Genomic DNA, 26,270 nt, shown 5'->3' with positions numbered 1-26,270 from the left:
TTTATAAAAGAAATTATAACAACAGTAAACCAGGGACACCACTCCAAGACACAATGTGCTCCTGCATTTAGTTCTCCACTTCTGAACCAGAGACATACTGGGAGCCCAGAGTTCATCACACTGCTTAAAAATTAGCAGAGATGCACACAAGTCAGGGCAATGCATCCAGTTTAATCTCAGAAGTGACTGCCACCTGTGCTAGGGACATTGACAGTAGTCTGAAGCTAGTATATTGGGTGAAGTTCAAACATGGCAACAAGCAGCTCCTGAAAAAAGACAATTTACCCTGCCCAGAAGCAGGTGGCCCATGGCAGGCCATATTGACAGACCTGTACCACAACCAGCAGCCGAGAGATGACTTTACCTTTACAACTTTCTCTGTATATCTATTTTCCATTGAACACACTTTTACAACAAAGCAAGTATCTTATGATGGACGCTGGGATGAAATATGAGCAGTAAACAACTTTCTAACACTTTTAAAGGTTTTTTTAAAATGTTTCTTTTCCTAAACCAGGTAAACAAGCTGAAACTACATATTTCAGTGAACTGAAATCCGATGGAAAGTTCAGTCTAAAACAGATTCAATTATTATTGTTCAATTAACACAAATTATTTTGATTTGTTTCTTTGAAAAGCTGTTCAATATCATGTCATATATTTTCATTTTTAAGTGAAAGATAGTGTCTGATGATTTCAGCACCTTTCCCCTTGTTCTTCAAACTGCTCCTTTCTCACAGGAAGCTTCCCCATCAGACACTTTCAAATTTAAAAAAAAGTTCTCAAAATATCTACTACTAGCTCTAACTGAAGTCTACATACAGGAGATCAGAGCAGAAGAGCTTCTTTCACCCTGTGCAATAGTCCCGGCAAGAACATCTTAAACCTCTTCATGTCAACTCAGCCTCTGCATCCTGCCCTCAGGTACCCACATCCCAGAGCCGTTTTTGAAGCTGACTGATTCTACAGCCCCTACACTGTGATAGAACCAGCTCCCAGAGTTTTCATAGCCTTTAGCATCAATTTGAATGCATGCTGAGCTGACCAGTTAAAAAACAAGACCAAAAAACCCACAACCCACCCCCCAAAACACACCACCACCATGTCCTCTTTCCAGCATGGTAGACAGACATGTCTGACACTGCCTTTCCTTCTGTGCCCCCACACCAGCGGTACTCTGTAGTTTCAAACCCAAAGCACCTGGTTATACTATTTCTGTCAGGCAGAAGCCAGCTCCCAGGTAAACTCCAGCGTGAGCATGGCATTTGTATGAGGACTGGATGGATGGATGTGCTCTCACTTCTAAGCCTTAAAGAAATGAAAACTCATCTATGAAAGTTTCACCAAGGGGGGGGGGGGGGGGGGGGGGGAGAAGAAACAAAGGCAAGGTAACATGGTTTCAGAGAAGACAGCCCCTTGAGCTATTTCCAAACATCAAAGAAAAAGGCCTCCAGCCTGTTCTCCTCATCTGATACCTTTGTTCCCCCAACTCCATGCCTGCAGGCACTTTCCCAGTGATGCACAAAAGGCTCCTACAGCCAATGGACAGCTCTGTGTCCACACACTTTACCTGCCTCCTGCTCCGATTACCTCACACTGTCTCTTCAGACCAATCAAAGTTCATTTCATATGGAAAAAGGCTCTTGCTAAGCTAGGTGGGACCAACCAGGGAGTCTTGAGTCCCAGAAAACTCCAGGGTTCTGTATCAAGGCATACGCCTGCACAGCCTGTCTGCTACTTCATCTGCAGTTACAGTTCAGGTGAGTGCTTCTGCTCCACCCTCAGATTGTGAGGCATATACTTGGGTGTTTCCCACTTCCTCACCTCTGTTCACAGTGATTTCCCTTCTACAAGTCTGCATTTTTATTTTTATGTTCCACTCAAGGTTACCTTTCCCTGCTCATCTCTCCATTTGCCTCCATGGCTTTGCAGGGATGCTGGACAGGTTTCAATGTTTATAAAGCATTCTTCACAACCACAGCATGCCCACCTGCCTAGAACTGCTGCCCTTGAATGCATCCCTGTCATCACATACTCTCCCATGGGGCAGGGTGCGAGTAGCAAACCAGGCAGGCCAGAAGGGGTCTCTAGAAACAACTAATTGTGGCTCCCTCTTACTTCCTTAATCACATAAGGAAGGCTCCTGACAGTAAACTCCTTGCTTGCCATCAGGACCTGCTGTTATCTGTGTGCAAATTCAGAAGTAGTGCTGATGAAATTGCAGACAGGACCTGTCAGTGTAGCACTGTGTATGTGTTCAACCTGTTGGAGCTTTTCATAGATCAACACACAATGTATCCTTGTAACAGCAGCATTTCCCTTTCACATCCCAACCTACAAAGCTTGTGTGATTAAATTCAGATAAACTTATAACAAACTGCTGCTCGCTCCTGGCCCTGCACTGCCACACATCTTGAAGCTGCTGCAGACCCAGCCAAGTTAAAACTACCCCATGCTGATTTTGATGGGACTAGTCCCAGTGCTAGCCAAGCTGAGACTTGCGATGCTGCAAGAAGCAGGTTTGTGTGCAAGCAAGGAACAAGCAGCCTGGGATGGTGCTGGCCAAGTGGAAGGTGGGAGTGCTTGCCTCTGTCAGCCAGCACACAGTGAAGGCAGCATGACACTCTCCTCTGTGCTGAAGGTTTGGGAGGGCTTTTCTGCCTCCTCTGTTTGCAGGGGCTTCCCTGGAGCTAGATGTAGTAAATGAAACGGGTTTTTGTTCATTGCCTCTCCAGTCCCTCCACATAGGGGTTTTAGGGAGTTTCTCTCAGCAGCAAATGACAAGAAAATGAACAGGCATGAAAATATCCTAGGAGCACTAATTATTTCCACCATGTAAAACCAGGGGTCTGATCCAACCTTCTTTGAACCCAGTGAGACTTTTGTACTTGCAATGAAGGGTGTCCTAAACCTAGACGCTTTACTCCTATCGGTTGGCAAGAAAAGCTAGAAAAGGGAGCTCACTCTTGGATCTGGATTTAAATCCAGGTCTGTAAGTATACGCTGCCTTGTAGACACACGCTGCCTTACAGACATGCTGCAAAGCCAATGAAATGCCTTTGCTGGTCTTTAAGTAAAGGCACTAAACGTGACACCTGACCCCCCGAGTTTCATGCCATTTTGAGCCCTAGACAGCAGCAGCCCCACACAGCTGGGGGACGGTCCTTCTGCCCCACCAGGGGCTCACATCTCCATTGCCCCCCATCCTGTGGCAACTGAACTTATCTTGCTCAGCAATCTGCCTTTTGCTAGGGAGTGCTGATAGGTTACATTCCCCATGTAACACAGACTTTGTAATTATTTTACAAAAGCACCAAATTCCTTGTCAGCAGTAGCCTGCCAGGTGGAAACAAGAAAAATCAATGAATTCAGAAGACTGTAGAGGAACAAAGGAAGGAAAAAAAAACCAACAAAAAACCAAAACCCCCATTGAAATTAATGCTTCATTCACCTGAACTGAAGAAGATAGAGCACTGGAGTAGCTAGGATTTTAATTTAAAATACCTAGTCAAGACCAGAACTTGGCCTGGGCTGTGGAGTACAACCCAGCTCTTTCTTTCCTTTCCAAGCAAGTGAGAAGCTGGGATATATTTTTTTAGCAGTGCTATCACTATAAACGGTATGATTTTTCCCCAATTGCAATGCTTACTGCATTTTACTTAAGTTACAGTGTAGCTTAACACAGATCTGTCTGCCAGTTAGATGTTTTGAAATGCCACCCATTCCTGACCTGTGTGATTGAAATGGAGGGATTACTCTGTCCAGATGTTTAACTCCCTGCGAAGCATGTGGCCAGAGAAACCCCTGTACTGCTACAGCTCTCAAGTCACTGAAGTCAGGCAAAGCTACTCCATTACCAGAAGGCTTCAGTATTACTGGATTTATCTTGATTGCCCATATTTCTAAAAAGCTAAAGGGTGTTTCACACCAGAACACGGAGAATTTCTTACTTCATAATTGAAAAATGTACAGATAGAACTACTGCAGAGAGGTGAAAAGAAGGAACTGCCAAGAAAAAGAGTATGAATGGCATTATTATTTTACATGCCATTATCAGACGACAATGGCAGCATACCTGGATGTATTTTATAATGACATTTAAACTTAACATTTTTCAGTGTTAAAAATTGAATTCCACATCACACATGATTCCCAGTAGCTTTTTCATACAAAACACTCAAATTAGTCTATTTAAAGTAGGCAAGCATTATAGGCTCTTGCAGCAGTGGTGATTCACAACAGAAAGCAGCAGAGGCACAGATTACCACAGGGTTGGAAGAATTCCCTCTGTCTACCCCGGATCACAGTCCTTCCTTCCAGTTCACTACCTTTCTTCACCCAGCAGCCAGAAATTAAGACCTTGAAAGCCCAGGACAAAGTGCTTCTGTTTGCAGAGATGACAGACAGGAGTGATCCGCTGTGTCTACCTTGACAGGTTATTTAGCCCAAGCACAGGACCCAAGCGGTGTGGTTAACACTATTTCTAAAGGTAGTTAGGCTCAATGCTAGGTCAAGGATCTCTGAACAGAGCTCCACTGCATGGTGTGGATATGCCTCGAGACAGATATCATTAGCTGGTATTAATCCTGACAGAGCACCCTGAACACAACATCCTTAAAAGGGCTTAGCTGAGAGTTAGGCACTAGTTAACTTATAAATTAAAGTGTGAATTACATTAAAGCATGAAGAAAGTAAAGGGCAATTTAAATTTCAGTTCATTATGAAGTCAAAGCAAGGAAGCCGATTTACTACCAGCTAAGGATTTGGTCTAGTTTCTCCTCCTCATAATTTCAAGCCCTGTTTTGTTGCAGGAAAAGCTGTGTGATGTGACATTATTCTGCTGCATGACACTGGAGATTCACATCAAACGCTCTATGTATTACTTTAATAAACATTTAGACCACTTGCAATGCATTTCATATTTTATGTGAAGATATCGGGGGCAAGGGAACACCAGCAAACAACTTTCCGTGGGATTCTTGGAATTTCCAGTTAAAAACATTTACCAATATATCATTATTATAAGCTTTTTGTTTAATTCCTTGCAATAATCATTCCAAACAAGGTTGTGCACTTCTAACACTAGAGACAGAACTGAAAACAGTAAAGTGCTCTGAAGTAAAGGGAACTGAGCATAAATTGTTGATCAAGTTGCAAAGAATCACAGATATTATTTAAACCACTTTGCATGACGAAACCACATCCAAATCCTTCAGAGAGATTGTGCAAAATTCTAATCTTTAATATGAAATTTATAAAACTATGTCCCACCTTTGTTACTGAACATGATCAACTCATAAGTATACATCTCATGGGCTCAAAATCAGTATTTATTTCTTGCCACATACAATATACCTATTTGCCTTGATAACACCTGTGAGCAATTTTCTGTTAGCTGGAGGCAGTTGCTCTCCAGCCTACAGGTCCCTTATCTGGGATTGCTTGGGGCCACATCTGCAGTCCTAAGCTGAGGAGTGCCTGGAAGTGTTCCCAGGCACTGATGCCAACTGGCAGGGAGCAGCCTAAAACCGCAGTAGTAACTGCTTCCATGCTCAGCACAGGGTGGCTAGGTGCCGACTGCCAGCAGAGAAGGTCTCTGGGCTCTCCCGGCTGTCAAATCACGCCTATAATGTCTGAGGAGAGCAGTAGCTGGAATAGGGCATTTATTTTTTTTCCAGGAAATAATCTAACAGTGTCCCGGGGGAGAGGAGACAAATACTTGCATTTATGATTATGTGGGCTGCCACAAGCCTCAGTCTTTCTCTCCATAGTGACAAGGTGAGCAAAGGGAACCCATGGCAGGTCCTGCACTGTGCCACCACACAAAAGAGCCTTCATTTCCCAAGGGAAGTACATCCAGGCTCGAGGTGTTCCTCCCTTTTCTCCTACTCGCTGGCTGGTCAGCAAAAATGTGCTGGGATACAAACGCCTCTGTGGTCAGCACAGCTCTGAGGATAAGGAGTACTCCTGGGCAATCACTGAGCCACTGCAGCTTCTTCTACAGGACAGAGAACTCCTGCAGCAGCCCTGCACACAGAGGGTACCAAAAGGATTTTTTAAAATAAATTCCTCATTCCTCCATGTATCCTAGCAACACCTCTCTGAGGTTAGAGATGCAATGCCTTGCCCACCTGTTGCATAGAAAGCCTAAGGCAAGATACATATTGCTTTCTTCCCGGCTTGCCAGACTAGTATGAAGTCACAACGATTAAGGAATATGCCACAATCAGCACACCCCAGTCTCGTCTGCTCAGGCTGGGTTTCACACACAGGCATTTGCATCGCTAAACATCCTGAACTCTGCAATGGCTCATGCAGTGTGCATGTGGTCCAAGGAAAGGCCTTACTGACACAGGCTGAGGGCTTTGTGATCAAGGCAATAAAAAGAGGGTGGCCTTAATCCCTGCAACAAAAATGCTTTATGTGCAGTCACACCATGCTGAAGGAGCTCAGGTCCTGAGCAGGTATCTAAAGATTTCCAAAAGATCTGTAGGTCTCAAATGTGCACAGTAAACAAAACTGAAAGAAAATTTGACTCCTCCCATGCCCTTTCCTTGAACCTGATTGAGTTGCAATATAACAATAGTAAATGAGCAGCCCTGGTAAAAAAAAACCAAAACCAAACCACAAACAACAAAACCAACAAAAAAATCCCAACACAAACAAAAACCAAACCACCACCAAACCAAGAAACCTGCTGAAAGGTTGAAAAGCAACCTTTCACATAAGAGATGCCATTCTTCCCATCTTTCCACCCCCCTGCAAAGCACTCCTTTGCATTTTCCATTTCGGGGGGGTGGGGAAGATATAGAAAATGTTACAGAAATGATCATATAACTTTATAAATTTTGTTTTAGATAACAAATAAAAATAAATTTCATCGAAAATTAAAAAATAAGGCCTGTAAAAAAAACTGTAAAAAAAGAAAAAAAATATTATGGATCACTTTCTACACACAGTAATGATGGTCCTTTCCCTGCAATTCCCCTGCTCATCAGATTACATTTCTCTAGCTATCACTAACCAAATCCTTTCAGCTACAACATGCATTTGTCACTTAAACCTCAGTTACCTTAGTTTATCATTTATCTGCATTCCTGCAAAGCAAGCAAATAAGAAATGACAGATTTTGCTGCTTTTTTGTGTTACTGAACTAATCCACTGCTAAGTCCATTTTATACTAATATATTAAAGGGAATTAAACGGTCGCACAGGCACATGCAAGGGAGCCTCTGTCCTCAAGGCCAGTAGGGAAGATGAGGTTATCACTGCCCAGTCAAAGATACATCATTTGCTGTAGCTCTCTCTTATTCATCTTCACTCAGAGGAAAATACGGGATACTTCATAAGTGGTTTTGGCACTTGTGAGTTATCCCTCTTTCCCCACTCATGAAGATAAATGCTGTAATGAAACACAGCCATCGGGTATTCTCTATATTTGGAGCACTTAAAGTGTGAACAATAATTATGCCTTTTCATTGGATAAGTTAAGGTTGACTGCCCAGCTACCTGGGGAAGACAGGAATGATTTGCACTAGCTCACAAGCAATGAATGGAATAAGGTGGCATACCTCCTCCCTCAGCGAGGGTTAATCTGCTAATCTCAGGCTGAATAATATGCTCGGTACGTCAAACATTCCTTTTTACTTTAAGGCTACCTGGCAGCTGAATCTGCAGGCTGAGATGAGTCCAGCTGAGATGGCAGCAGCCACTTCATTAGTTCAATGTCTGTTTGTTTCTGACGCTTCTGTGGAACCATTGACTAAGTTGTTATAGCAAGTGAGAAAAAGATCTTTGTAGGTAAGATTTTTTGCAGGTGTCACATCAGTTTTAGGATGTGGCCCTGGCTTGTGCCACACAAACAAAACTGCCTTTCGGGTGACAGACATCATAAGTGAGAACTGGATCATGTTTTCTGTGCGAGATAAAACTTACTGCCTTCATAGCTGTCATTTTTTTTTTTTATAGGGCAAGGGAGGAAATTCAAGTATTTAAAGTTACATTTATATATGAAAACCTGATAGACATATCTGGCAATAAAAACACAGTTGTTAACAACACACTGAAAATAATGCAATGGTACTACTGCACAGGAGACTGAAACCCTGTCTCTGGTTAAGTCCGAGGACGATCTGCAGGTGAGAGCCTCCTCATTTATTTAACACAAGGAGTAGTGTTTGTATTTGTATATTGTGCAGTACTGGGCAGAAATACCCTCAGGAATCCATCATCTAGCACTGCACAAATTAGAACATAAGGCGTAAGCCCTGGAAAGACAGTTCTTCAAACGCAAGGCAGGAGTTATGTTTGTATTTTATTCAAGTGGAAGAGATGCACCATCCAAAGCCAATCTCTTGAAATCTGCAGTGGACTTGAAGCATGCATGCTCACAGCATCTGTTTCATCTTAAATTTAATAACAGATCAGTGGTTGTTTCTGATGTAAATATGAAGCAGTTGGTAGACATAGGACAGGTTTGGACACAGCTGATCTATTGCAGCCTTGCAACACCACCAACTCCCACATCCACCAGTTATTTTTGTGCAGCTACTAATGCTAAAGATGTGTTAGGAAAATAAATCAAGTATTACTGTGCCCCAGGGAGAGCAGTTGCAACAAGAAGCAGGTTGTGGGTTAAAATAGCCAGGTGCATCTTAACCAATATACAAAATGGTCAAAGAACAGCTGCTTGAAGACGCTCCTGAGGTTCTGGCACATGCTATCTAGAAAATATTAAGAGTATTTCAAAGCACACACTGGCTCACATTCAGCACCCAGAAGCTATTTTAAGTGCTCAGTGGACACAAACTAGTGTTATGAGGGCACTTTTCTTTCAAGATACATCAATACTTTTTGAGCCAAATAATCCCATTAGAGGCCTTTGTAAACACTTAAATCTGATGAAGTGGCTGTGATGTTCTCATGTTAGGAAATGTTCAGAGGCTGAACTAGAGGTTCACTTACCTAGAAAGAAGAAAACTAGAGGTTTTCTTACATCTCTTGAAAAGAAAGTCAAGCTATTTGCTGGGCAGTTTTGGTGCTGTGCCTATCATGTAAAATCAGCTTCCAGAGAGAATCTCTGGATTCTGAGGAAGTGCCTATTGGCACAGAGCAGCTGGTTCAAGAAAATCTTGAGCCAGAGCCTACAAACTAAGGGGTTTTAACTTACTGAGCTGCGAAGCCATGGCTAAAAAAGCACAGAAAGTACAGCCCTCACCTCCTGGCAGAACAACAGCCTCAGATCCAAGAGCAAAGGGTTCCAGTCCTTTTCTGGCTTGGCCTCACATCACCTCTCTGCCTCAGTTTCACAAAGCACTCTAAGATCCACACACAGGAAGTATATGAAGGAACACATAATGCTATTATTACCCAATGATATGGCTCTGTATTTTGTGAAGGCATGGACAGTTACAATGAACACGCTAAATCAGAAAGATGGGAAGAAATACAGGAACAGAAGCGGAAAAAATAGAATTGTGACACTGATAGAGAGAAGAGTAGTAAATGGCAGGAATTTAGAGATCTTGGGAAGCACTCTGATACCAGCATGGCAGTCTCAGTAAAGAAAATTGTTAAAAGTATGACCAGAAGGGCCTCATCAGAAAGAGTCACCCAAAACTGGGTGGTTTTTTTTTTGTAAATTATTTCAACCTCCTTTTCCTTCCTGTTTTTGAAAGCTTAGCTGTACAGCCCAGGGAGGCTTGAACAACAGTGAACTGTAAGCACTTGTGTGCTGCTCTGAATACCGAAACACAAAAAAAAGCAGAGAGTGAAGAGAGTGAAGGATGCCTAAATATATTTCAGAAGGCTCTCACCTCTCTGTACTGAGGTTCAAACTCCACATCCAGCTCAGGTTTGTTATCTTCTGTCAGCATTTAGCCACTAGCAGAAATAAGGGCATTTCACAATCACCAGTGCTTAGGGCAGAAACGATCATAGCTGATGAGGAACCAGGTATAAATAAAATATTTCCAGTGAACTCCCTAAAAAGAATTTGCCACTGCCTGCATTTTATTAAGTTACAGTCCAATGATATTTAGCCAATTTTTAATCTCCAAATCACTGACTGTAGATCCTCAGCTGAGAGAAATGAAATGTTGATCTACCCCACATCATGATCCAGCCCTGAACTTACAGATTAATGTAAAACCATGGACGGTACTTACATTTTTGTCTCAAGAATATAAGCACTTTTCTCACTATATATAATGCACTTATATAATGTCATTATATATAATTTTTCCTTAAAAAAAGGGAGTTGTAAAATTAACTACACCAAACACAGTCTCTCCCTCCTATACCTTTCCTTCCCCCCACCTCCTAGTGCAGCATCAATGGTGACAGAGACAGCAGCAAGAGCAGAGACAGAGGGGATGCTAACTTGGCAGAAAATGCATAACACCTGAAGCAACACACGTGCAATGCCCAAGGATCACAAGGAAATCAATGTGCTTACTATATCAAAACTAAGAAAAAAAATTCATCTACTCTTTCAACAACTATTATCGTTTCAAATACATTCTTGGCATGACTTCCATGCACTGTCTTTGATCAGCACTGAAAGAAGTACAGCTGTGGACAGAAAAAAACAACGAAGTACTGACAAAGCTCTCAAACAATGTGCAGACTGCCAGCCTCTTGTGGTACCTCCATTATTTGCAGAATGCAAGTGACTGAGGGCATTGGGGCAAACATTCAACAAGCTCACTTTTTGTCTTGCAACCAGTTTATCACACTTAGATCTTTCAATGAATTCATCACTTACCTGTCAAGTTCTTCAAGCCAAGTTCCCTGAGTCCAAAGTTACCGTCCTTTCTGTAGTTAAGAAATATCGCCAAAGCATATCGCTCTTCATAGAGTTTGGTCCCACGAACGATGCGCAGGTTCTCCAATGGCAGGTATTCAAACTGATTCAAAGCCACCAAAACATAGCCTGTGACTTCTCTGATAGACTGAAAGGCAAAAATGAAACATACACATTAGAAATGGTTCATTTTTAGTTGTTCTGAATTTTTCATACAGTGGATGCTTTAGTACGAGATGCTGGTACCCAAGGGGAAAAAACAATCCCCCAAACCCACAAAACCTTAGAAAACAAGCTCTGTTTCAACTTATTGCTTTTAAGCACATTGCTGTTTCTATTTAATTGAGTTTATTAGAGATACTTATTTGAAAAGTAGAAAATAAAGAGATAGCCATTCTTCTAATTTTATTAAACTTTGGCAGAAATTCACAGTAGAGTATTAAAGATGCACAAAAGGACAACTTTGCACAACTTCAAGCAGAGAGCAGGTCAAAGGCCTCGGCAGTACATGAGCAGAATCTGCTGGGGCAATGCCACAGTTCAGGTAAGATTGTTTGTCTGCAAGTAATTGTTGCACAGAATATTTCAGGGTGAGACTGAATCAACACAACGTGAGTAAGAGAGACATCTCTGGAAGAGCTCACCATCAAACAGGAGCAGATGGTAGAAACAGGGGACAGGTTTGGAACAGTAAATAAAGACAAAGAACATATGTATTAACACCCACTTTTTGTACTTCTAAATGAAATACATCACCAAACATTCACAAAGATTCAACTTCAAGTTTCATCTGGAAACACTGGAACCATACATGCTATATACCCCAGACTTCAACCAAAATCTTTAGCAAAATGATTGCTGCATTTTTGGGTTGGCTGAAATCTTTGCTTTAGATGAACTACTCATTAACCTTCTCACTCATACTCGGGAATTGGTTGCCTGGATTGCAAGGAGAAAAAACAACCCAACCCCAGTAACTAGAAACAGGTTTTCAAAGTCCAAAAAGATTAACAGAACAGAGATGTTTTTAGAAAGAAAAAAAAATATTTTAAAGCCTGCTCTTTTAGAAAATAAACATCATGCTAAGGAATTTAAATAAGAGGCCTAGATATCTGCAAATGCCTTTGAAAAGCGTCATTTCAACACTCACATAGAACCCCACCATCCTTAGCAGCGCTTCACACAGGCTGAGTGATGCTCCTGCCCAGAGCTGCTCCCAGAAACAGGATCTCCATCTTGGAAAGGGTCTCAAATATGGCTTTCAAATGTCATTTAATTCCATACCTGCAACAGCCTGCAACCACTGTATACACATATATTTATGTGTGTATGTGTATTTAATGGACAGAAATTGATTAACTACTTGTGTGCTTAAGTGGATGCATGCACTTTTTCTTTCCCTTTGGCAAAGTCAATACCTTAATACACATAAAGAAAAATCCTGCTTAGAGTAACATGCACAGACTATAACTAACATGATGGGGACTCCAGTCAATACCATAACAAAAACAAACAGGCAAACAATAGCAGGCATCAAACTGAACATATTGCATACGTATCATTAACAAAGAAAGGCAACATGAATTTGCAGCACAAAGGACAGGCTTTTGCTTAGCTGGTTGCCATGATTTAATATGTAAGTGTGCAAGAACCTTTTAATTAGGTTTATAAAGGTTCGTAAGATTATTAACAAGTGTGGCAGTATACATGAAGAAGGATTTATATGCCACAAACTCTATGCAGTAGCTGTCCTTCTAAAGTCAAAGTCTGTACCCAGCTGAAGCTGCTGAAAGAGCTCTGGAGCTGTTTCAAGACTTGCTTGGCATCTAAACAGAGCACAGTGTCATTACAGGACTTTGATGAGAGCCCAGTGAGTTGAGCTGCGTTGAGAAGTACGGTTCAGTAGCTCAATATTAAATGTAGAACTGCATTATACCCCAGGACACTGATTCCATTATAATCAGAAGCTTTCCAGCACTTTCATGATAGCTTTTTGCTTTCAGACATTTCAGCTTAGCCAGTTTGGTCAGGAACTTGTTTTTCATTGTACAGAAAAATTTCCTTAAGCTGGGTTTTTTTAGTCTCTCTTCAGAATTTAGAAAATATTAACATTACACTCACAGCTACAATTTGTCCACTGATATTCTAGGGATACTGTGATTGCTCTAATTAATTTAAAGTGATGTTTAACTTGGAACTGAGTTGAAAAAAAATTAAAAGCAGTTCCAAAACTGCATCTGACCAAGTCCTTCCTGCCAATTTTTGTCACTTAGAGACATGTTTTCTATTTTTTAGGGTATCTTATTTACTGCCAAAGAGCATGCCCACCTGAAAGGACCCTAATTCAGCACACCACTGAAATTATACAGAAACACACTCAGCAGCAAATCTTCATTCCAAAGTTGTTTTTTTTTAAAAAAAAGGGGCGGGGGGGAGTAAAAATTTTTGTACTTGCTAATTGTGAACCATCCCAAAAGCCCTGTACTTTGTTTGGTTTATCCAACAGAAATGACAATTTTTTGTAAGTATTTTGACAAGCCACAGGGTCCTTTCCAGTCCCATAGCTTCTATCATATTGCAATGTCTAATGCTATTTATTTGCTGGAGAAACTGCCCTGTTAATCCTTGCAAAACAAAATCATGAAAACAAACCGAAGGATTTCTAATTTACTAGAACACAGCAATCTGACCAAATCTAGTGGTCTGTTTTATTAATCTGTGGTTTCATTTTATTTCTTTGATTTAAATTTGAATGAAAGAGCAATAACATGTTTTGCAGGATGGTATCTTTTCTGGCTGGTCCAGCTTGAGAAAAAGGTACTGGAAGTACAGCAGGTAGCTCAGGTTTTGGCCACTCCTGGCCAAAGCTGTCACACTGCCAATCACTGGGAGTTTTGACACGTTTCTTACTGAAAAGGAACACCTTCCTGCTTGGAGCTCACTCCAAGCTGTATCAGAGCCCTGCAAAGACACCTGTTGGCTTCCATGCAGGCTCACAAATCCTCACACCAGACAGGATCAGCCAGCCTAATCTCCTACTCTGCAACTCATACCAAGGTTAGGCATGATTCGCACCTCTCATCCTTTGTAAACAAGGCTGAACGCTTTCCTGTTCAGGTGTCCTGAACTCAGGTATAAGTTCAGGTATCCCAGTGCTCTATTTGAGATGCTTTTACTTCAGCATTAATTGGTGTTCCACCAAGTAGGCAGAGTGACTCAGAATGACTCAGAGCAGTGGTAATTTGAAATGTCACCTCCTAGTTTGATTCTCCTGCTAGGGCTGGAAGTCCTTGCAAAAATACATTCTACATGTGCCTGTCTCTCAGGAAAGAGAAAAAAAAAAAAAAAAAAAAGAGACAAGTATGCAAATAACTGGACTTTGTTCCCATAACCTACAATTGAAATAGAAAGAGGCAGATTAATTGCCAATAGATTTAAAGCTAAAAGTTTCCTACAGGGAAATCCAAATGAAGTCTGGCAACCACCAATCTTGATTGCTGACCACTGTGATTTTGCGGGACTCCCCCCTAACCCCATTACAGCATTATTTGGATTGGGAATTCCCAGTCAGCATGACCTTGCCTTTCCTTGTCATCTTTCCAGCTCATGAGACACAACGTGTTATGTGAAGAAGCTATCAAGTGAGGCAGCGACTGGCTCAGGTTCCCATAGCACTCCTGCTGCTTTGGTAAATGCATTTTAGCTCTCCAAAGTTGTTTGTGTACGGCAGCAGGAACAAACATATACATTTGAATGAGGAAAAGGCTCAAACTCACAAGCTCCCTGTCATGAAGGGACAAGGGACACTGTTCACTGAGCCCTCTGAGCAGACACCTGGCTGTCCAAAAGCAGATGAAGAGATGCCGCTTGAGGATTCAAGAGCCAAAGGTGTCTGCCTCTCCGACTGGGCCTGTTAGGTATCAGATCCTGAAATAAGAAAGGGCATGCTTCTAGCAGGAAACAAGAGGGGGGAGCATTAATCCTTGACAAACCTGAAGCCTCAGGAGCTTCTTTAAAACCACACCAAGCCACAAGATTCAAGTCCGATATATCTACCAGAAAAAAAGCTCCACACTTACATTTTTGGACAGGAGATGAGTATTTGTGCCTCACAGCTTGCAGTCCCTAAGGCCCAGCACTGCCCTGCACCCTAAAAACAGGCACGGTAGGTCTAGAAACCAGTCTCCCAACAGCCTCCACTATTCACAATATAACCCAATTTCTTGCTTTTAAACATAAAAACGCATCACCCTTGGATGGATCTAGTCAAGGCCATGTGTCCAGAAACTCCTTGTGCCTGCAGGCACCAGCCCGCCCCGGGGGGCGACTACAACATGGCAGCCGTGGCTCTCCTCAGCCATGCTGGTGCAGCCGCTTCCAAGGGCACAGGGCCACAATCTGACACCAAAACGGTTATTTTGAGAGGTTATTTTTCAGTTGATGAACTGCAAAAATGAGCTCTAGACAGCCTGTTTCCTTAATTACAACTAGAATTAGCTGAGCACAGGTAAAGCATTTTAAGCTCCCGAGAGCAAAGCCAAAATTATCGTGTCAGTTGGGAGTAAAAGGCAAGATTGTTCCTTGCCATCTTAAATAGTTCTTCGGCTCAAGTCAAATGAATCCGAGTGAAACGGAGCAAAATAACAGCAAAAACTTCATCATTCTGCCCAGAACAACAGATCAATGAACGATTAGGGAAGCTGGCGTTTCTCATAAACACCACCAAGTCTCCTTAACATTTCTCGGGGCAGGTTAGGCTGTGCTGAGGCACTGAGGAGAGCTATAGCGTGGGGGCTTATTTCAGTAGCCAACGTGTTATATATCCAGTTTCTGAACTTGATCCAGCCCTTGCTGCCACATCTGACTGGGCACACATCCCCAGCACATGAGTCAAACCTGCTGCAGGGAGTTGGGTCATGCTTGTGGGGCCCCAAGCAATTAATAGTATTTTAGGTTAATTTTTCCCTTTTCCATAAAACTCATCTACATTTCGACTCTGCTTTGATCTCACTTTAAAAGTGCCAGTAAACACAAATGCAGGAAATGAGGACCACCTGAAGGAGGAGTGTTTAATTCACAAACAACAACGACAAAAAAAAAAAAAAAAAGACAAAGCATATATATTCAGCATATTCACTCGAAAGAAAGTCAAAAGTCTTTGCTTTCCCAGCACTTGTTTTGCAGTGAGGCAGAGGTGCTTTGGTCCCCAGGAGAAAGCAGGCAGGGTGCCACCCCCGGGGTACGGAGAAAGTCAGCTGCTGGGAAAAGTCTGGAGAAGCACAGGGTTTTCCACAGGGAAGAGGGTTGTTGTTCTTCCACCACAAGAAGGGAAACAGAAAGGACAAAAAACTTTACATAAGATATAAATAGGGAATAAGCCAAATGGACACTTTTCATCCCATCTGTTGAAATACAGTAATTTCTATTTTCAGGGGATACCCATTTCACGAGGCAGAAGCAAGGCTCCTCGCACAGCTCGGCTGCCAGTAGATAACAGAAGTCTCCTGACTCAGATCCAAGGAGCTAAGATGACCCTCCAACATGAACTGTGTGCATTGTCTCATTACATTAAATCCTAAGAAATTCAGATTTCTAAGTGATATGAACGGGAAAAGAAAATATTTCCTAAGTGAATCATTCTTTTTTCCACCTTAACATGTCGTAGCATAGTGAACACGACTAGGCACCACCACATGAAAAGCTTCTGAATGAGATGACATCTCAGGTTGACTTGGAACACATTCCACTTTTTGATCAATTAAAAGGTAGGCATTTATATCTGCTTAGAACTGTACAAGATCCAACTGGCCAAATTTGTTTCCTGTTTTTATTAAAGGCAAAACCCCGCTATATGGCAAAGACGACACTTGCTTAACTTTAAATAAGTTCTCAGAGAAATCCTAATATCCACCTTCATAAAATTCAGCTGGGCATGTTTGTGAGTGTGCTGCTAACCTAAACCACCATCAATTAATTTTCATTATTTGTGCATACATTTTCACCCATGCAATGCAATACATCTTTCATTGTCATAATTAAAAAAATTAGCATTTACTGCAGAACCACAAAGTGGCCTCTAAGCAGCTACAGCACTTGTAATGCTAACTCTAAGGGAAACACTAATACTCAAAACGGGGAAACAGCTAGACTATTGCAATTTATGGAGCTCAATTAGCAGTTCCATGCATTGCTCATTGATGGCTATGAATTTTTAATGACACGATAAACTGAGATTTTTCAAAGGACTTCAGGAGACTTATTCATAGAATTCAGGCATATCGCTGTTGCCAGCTTCTCTCAAATCCCCATCCATAACCATGAGAAAAACGTAGTACGTACTGACATTTCCCATGGTTAAGAGGACATTTCATTTATAGACAGCGTCAAAGCTACCACCGAGCATGCACATAAGGAATTTTGTTCCACAACAAGCTCACGTCTTGTCTCCTTCCACGCTGTGCATCCTTCAATTACGTCAACACTTGTGAAATTGTGATGTTAAGCCCTTCCGAGCACCAGCGGTTTTCCAGATACGCTGTACAAGCTTCAATAAAAATCCCTCGAGTTTGAGCACACTGATCAATATCAGAACAGAGATTGTAAAAAACATTTTCTTGGTGCCTGATCCAGAATCAAGCGGTGTATTGTAGCTAGAGTTCGCTTGGTGCTGCAGAGAGGTTATTGCCCAAACCATTAAAGTTGGAGCTAAGATTCAAACTTGGTAAAAAAAAAAAAAAAAAAAAAAAAGAGGAGAGGAATTTCTGGTAGTCTTTCAGTTTGCTTTAAGATGTATCAAAGGCAAATGAAAGGCTTAGATGTCATTTTGTTAAGAGCTGTGCCTAAGGAGTCTTGCACTGCTGCATGGCTGCAGAAAAAGACTGTGATTCAGTTATTTAAGACAGCTAGTAGAAACCTTAGGTCATAGTCTTGTCCTCACAGACATCTAGCCTTCTTCGGTAATATGCTTACAAAATATTAATAATAGCAGCAGATCAATGGATTGAACACAGCATCTGATTTCCTCAAATGTGAAGTAGCAGTCGGTTAGATGGATCTTTTGTTAAGGCTGTTAGAAATTTGTAAGTGAAGATTTTGCTACATAATTTATAGAACCCACCTTGGGAGTTGTTGAACTAAAGCTTTGTTTTCTGAATGTTTGGTCTTTACATTTCCTTATTTCAGGAGTGAGACTTTTCATACGTAAAAATAGGAGAATCAGCTGTGTAGTTATTTATTTGCCAGCTTCGATGTAGGAATCGCACTGCTGCATACATGAGGAAAGTTAGGCTGAGTCTGAGCTAATACACATTACAGGAGGGTCCAAGGAGGGCTTGGAGGCAAAACAAATGCCAGTCTAGAATCCATTAAACTGCAGATAAATGCCCAAATATGGCATTTGGAAAGGAAGCCCCATAAATAACACAAAAGTAATGGAGATGGACAAATGCATGGTGTGCCTCTGAAATGTGTATTTTGACTCATTTTGCAAAACAATGAAGAACATGAAAAATGAAATAAAAAATAAATAATAATGTGGGAACTGGAACATTAAATGGAAAACACAGGTAAATAATAGGATCAAATTAGCTCTTTTGCTTTCAAATTTTGAAATACAATTTCTAAAGATGTATCCAACAATCCTTCCTGTTGACCGAGTTAGACTTAAGCCCAGGTGTCAGCTTGCACCATGCGTCTATGCCTACTTTTCAGTTAAAAATATCTGAATAGAGAAACTGATCAGGCTTACATCAATATCTGAGAGTCTTCCCAATGCTTTCTGTCTAAAGCATGTCTCCTGTTTGTGTATCTGCTTAAAAAGTATCTAACTTTCAGGTACACAGGCTGCCTGAGTGCACACAATAAATCCTAAGCTGTTTATGTTGAGCAACAATATGACCTAGACAGTCCCTACTCTGTAACAACCCAATCTTCACAGCTAAAACCTTTTTGTCCTAAGGAAAGCTATGTATGACTACATATTTAGCAAATCAATAAGAATTTTGACATTAAACTGTAATACCTGATTGGCCTTCAACATACTTGCAGAATGGTTTCCAGGAGAGTTTATTGTATTGTCTCCCAGGGGAAAATTTAGTCATAAATTAGATTGGAAAGACTAAAATGAGAGTATTATGCTCTTACAAAATGCTTTACCATTTTGGCTGTTTACTAGTAGCTAAATTCTGAAGAAACTCAAAGCACATCAGTTTATAGCTGCCCAGTTACAGAATTTCCAACTGGAGAGATTGATGCCTTTTGCTTTCTCTGCTTTTGGGAGCTTCAATCAAGTAAATCATCGTTTCTTTTCAAGCAGCATAAAATTGCACAAACTGCTACTTCATAAACCAAATAATATCAACACAAGAAGACTTTTAGGAAAGCAATAACCATGGGAAAACACATCCCCTTTTATCAATTTCCCGCAGACAGCCATATCCTATGAGAAGCTGTGAGCACATTCAAAGGTCTTGGAATGCTTTCACCATGAAAGACAAAGCGAGGACCGTCTCTCCAAACGGATAACTGAAACTGCTTTAGAGAGGCAGCACAGGCCAACAGCATGAGCACTGCCTTGGGATGTTGTATCTGCCATCAGCTTTATTTATTTCTTTTTCGTAGTTTGACTGTGTAGTCCTTTGGAGCAGAGGTGCCTCCCTAACAATGCAAGGAGCCTTGACCCCAGTTGTTACCTTCACTGCACAACGCTTCACGGTCCTATTTACACAAAGTGCCAACTGCACAGCCACAGGCATCCTGAGATGCCCATGAACTGAACCAAGTTGGCGTACTCGTTTTGGCAAAACGAGAGATCATCTACAAAAGAAGAAAAAAAGCATTCTGTTCCTCCTCATTCCCATTTGTGATACTCTAAAATCCCCATGACATTTTTGCCTGACTAAGTCTTGGGACTTAGCTGACTAAGTCTTGGGAGGCTGCTTACTTGGTCTTCCAGATTACAGACCTGGTTGAAGTACACCAGGGAGCCCATCCACGCCCAAGTCTCCTTCCCACGGGAATAAAATGGAAGAGAAGGAGGAGCAGCAGGACCAGTGCTCAGAGTCTCTCACAGCTCAAAGCACTCAAAGCTTTTTCAGCTTATGTGCACCCTGGGACAGCAAGTGAATGGTTTTACACAGGGAACAAAATGGAGAGGTTGGAGAAGGATGTCTTTCCCACAATAGTTATGAAAACGTCTGATCAGAAGTCAGATGCAACAAATGCAGCGAGGCTGTAAAAGGGTGTACAGAATTACACACTACTGTAAGCAAGCTGCCTGCTAAGATCCTAGGAATGTTTTGTGGGCATTTAACAGTAGAAGTAGGTTTTATTTGTTCATTTAATACATGATGGCTGACAGGCTTTGCACATCAGACATTGTGATTTCTGTTATCCTAGCACACTGCCAGGTTGGTATGAACTACAGGCAAGTCTATAGTTAGATAAATTAAACATGTTTATTCTATCTCCCCACCATCTACTGTGGAAGCAATGGGAGCCCTTGGCTGGCATGATTCCCACTCCTTGGAGTGATGCAGAATGAATTAAACATCCCAAAGATCTGGTACAGAGGTGAAGTTGAACGACAGGACTCTCACATTTTTCTATTCAAACTGCAGGTGAAGGTGTCAGGCCACTCCTGAAAGCAAAAGGCTGTTTCTATTTCTGGATGCAGGAACTGACTACACATAGTGAAAATGTGTTAACCTTGCCAAATTTCTGCTAAACATTCTCAGTCTGGGGTTTTGGTTTTTTGCAAGAAGCAAATAGCTAGCTGTCCAATCCTGGAAAAGTAGTTAGCTTATTTTTGGAGACTTTTGCTTTCCTTTCTCAAGAAAATACTTTCTTAAAAACATTCTTGCAGTTTGGTTTGTATGTGCAACAACTGCTCTATAATGAGTATTTTAAATGCATTTCTTGAGAACAACTGACTTTATGGGCACACTAGGACATTTCTGCACACCTAAATTAGTGAATATTGGAGGAATTGTTGACTGCCTGCTTTCATTGAAGAGAACCTTCATCCAAGTATCGGATTTTAGCAACCCTTATTTCTAGCTGAGAATATACAGATACATAATCTGAGCTCAACATCACACCTACCCATTGAAACTGTTACAAAGACTGAAACTCTAATCTCTTCAAGAACAGAAACCCTGGAGAGATTCATTAATCGCTGGCTTTTGATTAGGTTTATTTCCATTAAGATAAAAAGTGAAGAGGCTGCTTCTTTTTAAAGCTGTGTTTTCATTTTGTTTATCTAGAAGCTGGAGAATAGCTCTGTTATTCAGGCTTTAATAGATTGTTAAAGTCTCCTTCAAGGATAGATCCATAATTTATAAGATGTGAGCAATTAGTAAATGCATCTGATTTTCAAATTCCCAGGTATTCTTTAGGAAAGACACGTAAACTCCAGATTTTGAGATTACACAGGGTGCCACCAACCAGGAAAACAACCTCTAATCTGCAGTGACTGAACTAACCATAAGGTAAGATTTTCCTCTGCATTCATTCCGCTGCTTTTCTTCAAGGGGGAACGTTAAAAACTTCTCCCACTCATTATATTTTCCTGTGTGGTTACTGAACTGAGCAAGACATACAATCTTACAGGAGATGACAGCTTTTTTAAAATCATGTCCAGAATAACCAGACACCTTAAATATACCATTGTTCCTGTATGCAATTACTGAAACAATGAACAAATGGTGGTTCCCTCAAGGTGCACAACAATTTTTTTTGTTTCAAAGGTGAGTTTATGGAGGGGGGGGTGTTGGAAAAGTTCTACATTTTTTTTTTTTTTAGTTCCTGGAAAAGAGAGAAAAAAACCTAAGTGGTTTGCTCTTTATATAAAAATTCTAAAAAGCTTAAGAATCAAGAGTCTAGAAGAAATGGTAATTTTATGAAAGGAAAAGATGGGGTAACAGACCAGAAAGGAAAGGGGAATTGCTCGTGATCAGGAGTGGAGAAGGACAGGATGTGTCTCTCCAATGCAAGGCAGATTCAGGCACTTGTCATTCTGGCATTATCTAATTTCCAAGTGCTTGAGTTTGCAATCTTACTACTTTATTTTTACATCATTTTGTTCTTTTTTTAGGGACAGCATGGCAGAAAAAGTGTAATACTCTGTACAAGATATTATTTCCTTCAATACTTATCACCCGCAAATGATTGGACAAGCAATCTTTTGCCAATGGCCTAATTAGAGGAAACCTCTACATTTAATAACGTTCCTTAATGTACTGAACCACACACAATAGCTTGTTGAAGGAGAAAAAGCAGAGCTGTTATTGTCATAGCTAAGGATGGAAGAAAGGTTCAGTCATTAAAGTCATCACAGAAACAATGTTATTAACTACATAGGAATAATCTCAAAGGAGTTCCCAGCTGATTGACAATAATAAAATAATTCAGCAAGCTAAAAAAGGGCCTCTCTCCTCACCTGGTTTTATTAATACCCTTATTACGTTTCCATGAAAGACAGCTTTTGAAGAGCAATTATTGTTCTTAATGTTAAATGAAATTAAGCATGACAGAATTTGAATCATGTCTTTGAATCTCCAAACAGAGGGTGCTCGCCAGTGCATCCCTCAGCTGGGATGTGCCCTTCAAGCAGAACAGTCCAGCAGCCAGACCCCCAAACCTCATGATCCTCTTGTGACCCTGAGATACGGAGTGCTGCACTCGAGTGAGCCAGGCTGTGTCCAAACCCCACAGAAACAGCAAAGTCTGGGCTGAGTGGACTGAATTTGTCCACTTCTGCCTCCTTAATCTCACTGACCATGTTGGGGACGTATCCTCCATCAGAAAGAGGATGCAGCAGGTTTGAGCTGTCATCCAAGACCAGGCTTTAGCGTACCCAGAAGAGATTCTCTTCCAACAAGGGCCTCCTCTTCCCAAAGTTAGCAACCAGATGTTGGCCTTGAAAATCTGTCATTCAATATTCAGAGGTGGAAAGAAAAGACAGCTAGAGAGAGAGAGAGAGAGTGCTCAAGGACCCAACTACATCAGGCAGCCAGCAGTGGTATTTCATAGATATTAATTACTTTACAGTCTGTAAACTATATAGACAGTGCCAGCTGCTGTGAGCTAGGACCATCAAAGGTCAGATTATCATGAAATCACTACAGGAGAGGTTGCTTTTACTTAGCATATAATTGCTAAAGCTAAGCACACTCCATATAACCAGTAGAAAAATGAATTATTTAAATACACTTTTTTTTAACAAATAGTATTACCATTTTAATTATACCAGTATTAATTTAACTCTAAAAAGTGCCTGAGGTTTTTGCAGAATTAAGTTTTGCCATGCTGGAGTTCTCAGAAATTTCCGATCTGCATGACATGCATCTGTGTATCTATATATAGCTTTTATATGTATTTACAAATACACATATATGCTTAAAAAGTGTGTTTGTATTCTTACAGAATTTCTTGTCGTCAGATGTTTTCTGTGTCTCAAAATACAATCCTTAGGTAGTTTCCTCACCGAATTGCATGTTGCTGTGAGACAAGAGAATAATCCTGGCTAAAATGACAGCTTTTTCTCAGTTGAGCAAAACCCGTTCTCATTCTCGCAGCACCCAGCCTGGCTTTAAAGCTCAACTGGCAGGTATAGTACCAGGTTAAAGTTGCAGGCATTTCTGACTCCAAACGACTTTTTTCTTTTTACCCAATTCCTTTCTACTTACAGCAACTAGCGCTTTTGAGAGAAGACAGAGGATAGCAGGTCAGGGGTATTTTACTCTCAGAGATAGGGTATATGGTCAGTACACTCAGCGTCAGCCCCCACCACATCCACACAGGTTATTTCCTGAAGCACCACATTATTTCCAGAGGTTGCAGCCAGACAGCTACTCTCTCCATATTGCTCCACAGCCTGTTTACCCAATTATTTTTCTCCTCCCTCTTTTCTCACATGGCCCTAGATAGAAGAGACACTTTTAGAATTCTAATAGCTCATTATTCCCATGCCTTGAATGCCAGTTACTTTCATGCATTGTCCCACCGGTTGAGGGCTGTGTTTGCCCTTGCTTCCTGACCCAGTCTTCCCAACCTCAGAACTCCCTACCACATGCACCAAACACACCTTTCAGGCTCCAAAACCATCTTACTGAATGAATAAATCAGTTCAGTTTTATTGAATTAATTTAGTAATTGAATTTATTGGATAAATTTGTTTTGTGATTATTACATTGGACAGCATAATCCTTGATCCTTTGGAGTCAATAAAGAGTATTTCACAGGCTTTGAATCATGTCCTTAATTAGTCAGGGCATGCCCCCAAAAATAATTTGGTCATACAACAACCTTGCATAGGTATTTCCAGGCTGTTTCAAACCAGCCTTTTCTATCCCTTAAGCCATGAGACACAACACTTGCTATGTGCAGAGCACACCTCACATGCTTCAACATTTGGAAAAGGTGATGTATGTAACTACATAACCAGCCAAGCACTGGGACTTTTAGTTGTCTGCTCACTTGAAATATTGTGTGTGTGTGTGGGAGCTTGCACATGTTGCACTTCAGACTCCACAAGTCCTACACGCTGCAGGCAGCAGTGGCTCATGTTTAGCTCTGTGACTCGCAGATGCAGGAAGATATTTACAGTATTTTTCCTAATGGGCTTCCATGGTTGGCTAACCTTTCAGCTGAATACTTCACCATCCTACTTTGCCAATTCCTGTTACAGTACTTTCCTATCCCTATTTGACCCCGCCAAGCCATGAATATTTGATACTAAATTAAAGCATTACAAACCAAGGGATAAAACCTTTCCAGGATGCAACCCTCACAGACCTTAATTACATTTGCTGGGGTGAATGTTAAAGGCCTGTCATTGCAAGAGCTTTGGCCTTTGCCTTCTGTCAAACCATCGCTTGAGAAAGAAGGGAACTGTCACCTGCCCACACCTTCTCAAAAGCCAAGGGTTTTTATTTTACTTGACATTTGCTTGTGTGCTGGCACTGTCCTTTAGTTTAAACTACTCCCAGGTATTGACAGCAATTAATATACCATTTAAGGTTCTGTTTTGCTACACTAAACAAGCCAAGCTCAGGTCTTCTAATCTCTTCCTTTTAGAGGCTCTCTGTTCCCTTCCACCAGCCCAGTAGTTCATCTCTCTGCATCTCTTCCCCAAGAGAGGATTCAGTAAATTTTCCCTTTACCTTCAAAAAGCTGCCAGCTTTTTACATTCGTCTGTCCATTTAGGCTGTAAGCATTCCAGAAAAGGGAAAGGTCTGTGTCACACGATGTCCTTATGCTGTGTAATGAAATTCTTAACCGAAATGAAGTTGACAAGTCAAGAGTAAAACACAAATTATCAGTAGTTACAGAAAAATTGCCATGATCTTTGCAAGTCAGTGCTTAGAGTTCAGTGAAAAGACCTGAAAAGTTGCTGTTCTATATAAGCATTTATTCCAAATTACTCACTAAAACGGAGCCGCTGCTAACATCTGCACACCCTGTACACTACAAATCCCAGCAATGCTGCTATTTCCAGTGAAGGTTCATTGGCCTATCCATCTTGTCTTTCCAACAATTCATGTTGGGCTCATGTGAAGCCTGAAGACTAAGGGTAATCTGTCACACTAGCAACTAAAAATCAGCAGGCACCCCTCATCTAAAGATAATTACAGCCCTGGCACTCCAACGGCTTTGCCTTGGCAGAATATTTACCAGAACAGTATAAATGGCTACAAGATAACCCAAATGACCAGATTTGCAGCAAACTTCCAGGAACAAAGACCTGACCCTCTGGCTCTCAACATAGCATCATGGTCTGAGGGGCAACAGCCACTGGAGAAACATCACTATCAGAGCCTTTGCCATCCCCACTGCAAATACTACTGAAAATTCAAATGGGAGATGAGGGTCCGGAAGGCACTAGAGGCTCATTCTCACGTCACTTCACATTCTGGCATTTCCAATAACAAGGCAAACCCCGTTTTCCTTTTCTGCTGGAGTCAAAGGTAACTCACAGGACACTTAGAAATTAATGTGTCCTTTGCTTTGGCTGTTCTCAATGAGATTTATAACTAAAGCCAAATCAATTAAACCAGACAGAACTCTAACAAAGCATCGCTCTAAACCATCATTCCTCCCCTAGGGGCTAACAAGAGGTGGGAGATACCCGAGGCCAAATTTACCCAATTGTTCCACAAGAAATCCTTATGCTTAATCACAGGCTGCTTCAAAGGAACTCCCAATAGTTTTCACTAATTGTCTTCATGCTATGTGCTTTCATGGAACTGAAAGCATTCCCCCAATCTTATCTTCATCAGCAAGCTGTCACTTCTGTCACTGCAGGACACCTGAGGAATAGGACTGGTTAAAGCCAATGATGGGATTGCACATGTGTGCACACACATGTGTGCCTGCAAGGGGGGGAGCTGCAGAACAGGTGGCTGGACAAAGGTTTGCCTGCTTGCATGACTCCTCACAGCAGGTAGTTTCCTTCTAGGAAACTTGC

At 41.3% G+C, this 26,270-nt stretch overlaps 1 protein-coding gene across 3 annotated transcripts in view; it reads right to left on the bottom strand.

The window, feature by feature from the left end:
* ERBB4 (erb-b2 receptor tyrosine kinase 4) overlaps nucleotides 1-26,270 on the bottom strand; it is a 638,535-nt gene that overhangs the window by 297,091 nt on the left and 315,174 nt on the right. For all 3 annotated transcript variants that reach the window (XM_055719363.1, XM_055719360.1, XM_055719361.1), the window contains exon 3: nucleotides 10,766-10,952. In XM_055719363.1, the coding sequence (XP_055575338.1) occupies nucleotides 10,766-10,952 (187 nt within the window). The remainder of the gene's footprint in view (nucleotides 1-10,765; nucleotides 10,953-26,270) is intronic.

The sequence above is a fragment of the Falco cherrug genome, chromosome 8 (assembly GCF_023634085.1).
Source record: "Falco cherrug isolate bFalChe1 chromosome 8, bFalChe1.pri, whole genome shotgun sequence".
Classification (NCBI taxonomy): domain Eukaryota; kingdom Metazoa; phylum Chordata; class Aves; order Falconiformes; family Falconidae; genus Falco; species Falco cherrug.
Note: the sequence above shows the minus strand (reverse complement) of the source record. Positions and strands in the feature narration are given on the sequence as shown.